Raw genomic sequence first — 4,004 nt, 5'->3', positions numbered from 1 at the left:
AGCAGGTGGTGCTTTAGAGCAGGGACTTACTGCCACACCATCAGAGGGACAGGGCATCACAGCTGCCTTCTCCCAGGGACAGTGCAGGGGGTGTGAAGCCAGGGAGTGCACCCAGGTCTGCACAGATTGTAATTCAGAGCACTGTCCCTGCACCCCAGGGTGCCGTGTGCCTGTGGCAGTGACTCTGCCGCCTGCAAGGGCTGGCACTCTGCCTGCCCAGGTAACTCCCCATGGCACTGTGGGGAGAAGCTTGGGGTAGAAGGAGCGATCCCTGGCAGGGCAGGTTTGTTCTCCTGTTGAGAGGGTGCTGCGTGAGTCAGGACTGCTCTCCAGCTCACCCACCAGGTTATTTCTGAGGGGCCTTTTCAAAAGGACAGTCAAGGCAAGCCTTATGTTAAAGACAAGGATCTTTCCTGAATCTCTTTCCTGAGAATGTTTTTGTTTTCCTACTGTTTGCAGAGCGCTGGCAGGGAAAAGACATGGGACAGAGCAACAGCTCCCCGGAGGGAAAGCTGCAGGTAGTGGAGATACAGTCAGAGAATCAGGGGAAACTGAAAACAGAAATACTGTGGGAGGAAGAATTTGGAAAACTCTCAGACAGTCCCTGCAATGCAGACATTTTCCTCTAAGCAACCCCTTGTGTCTCTTCTCCCACCCAGCAGAGCCTCTGCCCTCAAGGCCAGGGGGTCCAGGGCCCCTTGCCAGCAGCCTGACTTCCAGCACAGGAGAGAAGCATCTCTCCCGCAATGTGCCCATTTCCCACTGCACAACAGTCCTGCAGTGTTGCCATCTGGGAGGTGGTGTGCACAGCTGGGTAAAGTGAAGGCTTTCTTGATTGCCCATCTGTCTCTCTCTCCTTGCTTTCCCTTTGGTAGGAGAGTCACGGTATTGCTCCTTGTCTCTTCGCCTCTCCGTGCTGGTCTGGTTCTTGCTCTTGTGTTCTCTGGGTTTAAGGAGGGGGGGTTCAGCTGCAGTGAAGGCATTTACGCTGTAGGTCCTGCATGGAGTTGTCTTTAAGGCAGTGACATGCCCAAGTCCCCTTTCATCCATTCAGGAAATGCATTTCATCTGGTTGGGGAATGATCTGACTCTCCCTTAAGGAGACCCCATTTCTAGCACTCCTGACTGTCTTTGTGGAGTGTCCTGCCAGGCTGCAAGCTGACCTCCAGAAGACCACAGCTCTCCCATTGCACATTTGTCATAGCTGAGAGTCCTTGTGCTGGTCGTGTGAGTCAGACACGTCGTCACACGCTCTGAAGAAGTCTCTCCATATGTGGGCTGAGAGAGAATTTGGAAATATTCGCTTCAAAACTGAAGTCCTCTGCTCTCACCTCAGTCCAGTTTCTTTCTTAGGGTAATTTGTGAGTGTAATTTTCACTTAGCTGGGAGAGGTGCAAGCACAGAGCAATGGAGAGCAAGATTTACGGACAGACCAGATGCCCTGGCTCCATACACAGTCGCCATGAGCCTTCTTTTCTTCTTGGGATGCACAAGTGCTCATGTTGAGAGCACCTGAAATGCCAAAGATTTCTGTCCCATGAAAGAACGCTCCCATGGTGTGATGGAGGCATCTGAAAACTAAAAGAAATATATAACCAGACCCCTCCACTGCATCCCATTTCCTGGAGAAAATGAGTGTTAAAATGTTAATAGTTTTTCCACAAAATAAATGGACGTAATCTGCTGCAGGGTGTGTACATCAGAGCTAGTCACTTCCCAGACTACACTACAGTGTCTGGAGAAAGGGTGCAGATGGTAAACTGATGTGAGGACAGGGTCCATCTCATTGGGAGAGAGACATCTAGAAATTGTCAGGTCAGCCCCTGCCTTCACTTCACTGTTTCTCTCCCTTTTTGGAGTTGGAGCTGGTTTGCCTGAGTCAGATACAGACACCTCTGTTCAAGAGGGCAAGGGTGGGAGGATGAATCCCTCACAAAGATCTTCTCTTTCAGAGACAGCTGGCGTGAGTGCTGTATTTGTCTCACACAGTGATAGAAAGAGAATATTCCCAGTGGGTCACTGGACCAAATCCCCTTCACTCAGCTCACAGTGCCCATCCCCAGGTATCCCCACTGAATGCACAGGGCAGTTCAACAACTCCATTTTCACCCTTTGGCAGAGCAGAACTGATTCCTCTGGAGCCTACAGGCGGAGGCCCCTGCTCTGCACAGCACACAGCACAAACCAGAGGTCAGGAAAGGAGCTAAAGGAAGGTAAAGGACAGAGGAAATGTGCGGGGTAGTATGAGAAGAGGAATGAGATTTGCCCAGAAAAGCCTGTCCTAACTTGTCAATGTCTTTCCCTCCCTGGACAGTGCCTGGCACCAAGAGGAAGCAAATGTCCAATGGCAGCTCCTTCACCGAGTTCCTCCTCCTGGCATTTGCAGACACATGGGAGCTGCAGCTCTTGCACTTCTCACTCTTCCTGGGCATCTACCTGGCTGCCCTCCTGGGCAATGGCCTCATCACCACAGCCATAGCCTGTGACCGCCGCCTCCACACCCCCATGTACTGCCTCCTCCTCAGCCTCTCCCTCCTCGACCTTGGCGTCATCTCCACCACTGTGCCAAAATCCATGGCCAGTTCCCTGTGGGACACCAGGGCTATTTCCTACTCAGGATGTGCTGCCCAGGTCTTTTTGTTTGCTGTTTTCATTTCAGCTGAGTGTTCTCTTCTAACAGTCATGGCCTACGACCGCTACATTGCCATCTGCAGACCCCTGCACTACGAGACCCTCATGGGTGAGAGAGCTTGTGTCAAAATGGCAGCAGCTGCCTGGGCCAGTGGTTTTCTCAATGCAGTGGTGCCCACTGCAAATGTGTTTTCAGTAACATTCTGCCAAGGCAACGTGCTGGGCCAGTTCTTCTGTGAAATTCCCCAGATCCTTAAGCTTTCCTGCTCAGACTCCTACCTCAGGGAAGTTGGGGTTATTGGGGTTAGTCTTTCTTTAGTCGTTGGGTGTTTCATTCTCATTGTGCTGTCCTATGTGCAGATCTTCACAGTCGTGCTGAGGATCCCCTCTGAGCAGGGACAGCACAAAGCCTTTTCCATGTGCCTCCCTCACCTGTTCGTGGTCTCCATGTTTTTCAGCACTGCAGTGTTTGCCTACCTGAAGCCCCTCTCCATCTCCTCCCCAGGTCTGGATCCAGCACTGGCCGTGCTGTACTCAGTGCTGCCTCCAACACTGAAATCCCTCATCTACAGCATGAGGAACAAGGAGCGCCAGGGCACACTGAAGAAACTGATTCAACTGGTAGTAGTTCAGCAGCAATAAGCTGCCCATCCCTCTTCACAAGTGATTTCTAATTTATCTCAGACAACTCTTGTGCTTTGGGCATTCTCTCTGTGATAATCATGTTTGTACACAAATTTTTGAATTCATCCCACTTTTCCAGAGGCAAAACCCCAGTCTGTCTGACTGGCAGGCCTTCTTTGAAGTATCTGTCACTGTGTCAGACCTGCCCTCTCCAATCAAAGGGGATTTCCTCAGTGCTGTGCTTGAAAGTTGTTTTTTTCTTCCAAAGCTGGGGCCAAGAATATGCTCAAGGACTTTCATCATGAAGGGGCCTGTTGCTTTTCCAAGGTTGTCCATGGGCTTAAGGTAATAAGCTCAAAGAGTGATGTGTTAGGGAATGAGGGCTGGATTCAACTCTCACTTGTGGGTGCCCAGTGCTCCTGATAGTGGTGAATGGTCAAGCAGTATCTGCCTGGGACTGTCTTCTCCCATATGACAGGGCTGGTGACAGGTGCCTGCAGTGGAGACCCTGCAGGCACAGGGAGGGGAGTCGGGAGAGTGGTTCCTGTCACCTTCAATGAAAAACCATGGGCTGACTCTAATGACACACCTGAATGCAGTCTGAGCCATTTGAAATGCCCTGTGATTGCTCAGAGCATCATCCACAGCCACAGATGCCTTGGTAAGGGGCTTACAGGTGCAATGATGCCCATCCAGCTGGGTCTGCTTCAAACCCTGACCACAACAGCCAGAGCAGAGTCACCCTGTGG

At 51.4% G+C, this 4,004-nt stretch overlaps 1 protein-coding gene across 1 annotated transcript; it reads left to right on the top strand.

The window, feature by feature from the left end:
* Positions 1-2,682: 2,682 nt before the first annotated feature.
* Positions 2,683-3,273, top strand: LOC135324343 (olfactory receptor 14A16-like). Its single transcript, XM_064500387.1, has one exon. It carries the CDS (start codon positions 2,683-2,685, stop codon positions 3,271-3,273), a length of 591 nt encoding a protein of 196 aa, XP_064356457.1.
* Positions 3,274-4,004: the final 731 nt, after the last annotated feature.

The sequence above is a fragment of the Dromaius novaehollandiae genome, chromosome W (assembly GCF_036370855.1).
Source record: "Dromaius novaehollandiae isolate bDroNov1 chromosome W, bDroNov1.hap1, whole genome shotgun sequence".
Taxonomy (NCBI): Eukaryota; Metazoa; Chordata; class Aves; order Casuariiformes; family Dromaiidae; genus Dromaius; species Dromaius novaehollandiae.
This window is presented reverse-complemented; position numbering and strand designations above follow the sequence as displayed.

What these genes read in the sequence shown, in the direction of transcription:
- LOC135324343 (XM_064500387.1), top strand. Translation starts at nt 2,683, where the DNA reads ATGGCCTACGACCGCTACATTGCCATCTGCAGACCCCTGCACTACGAG.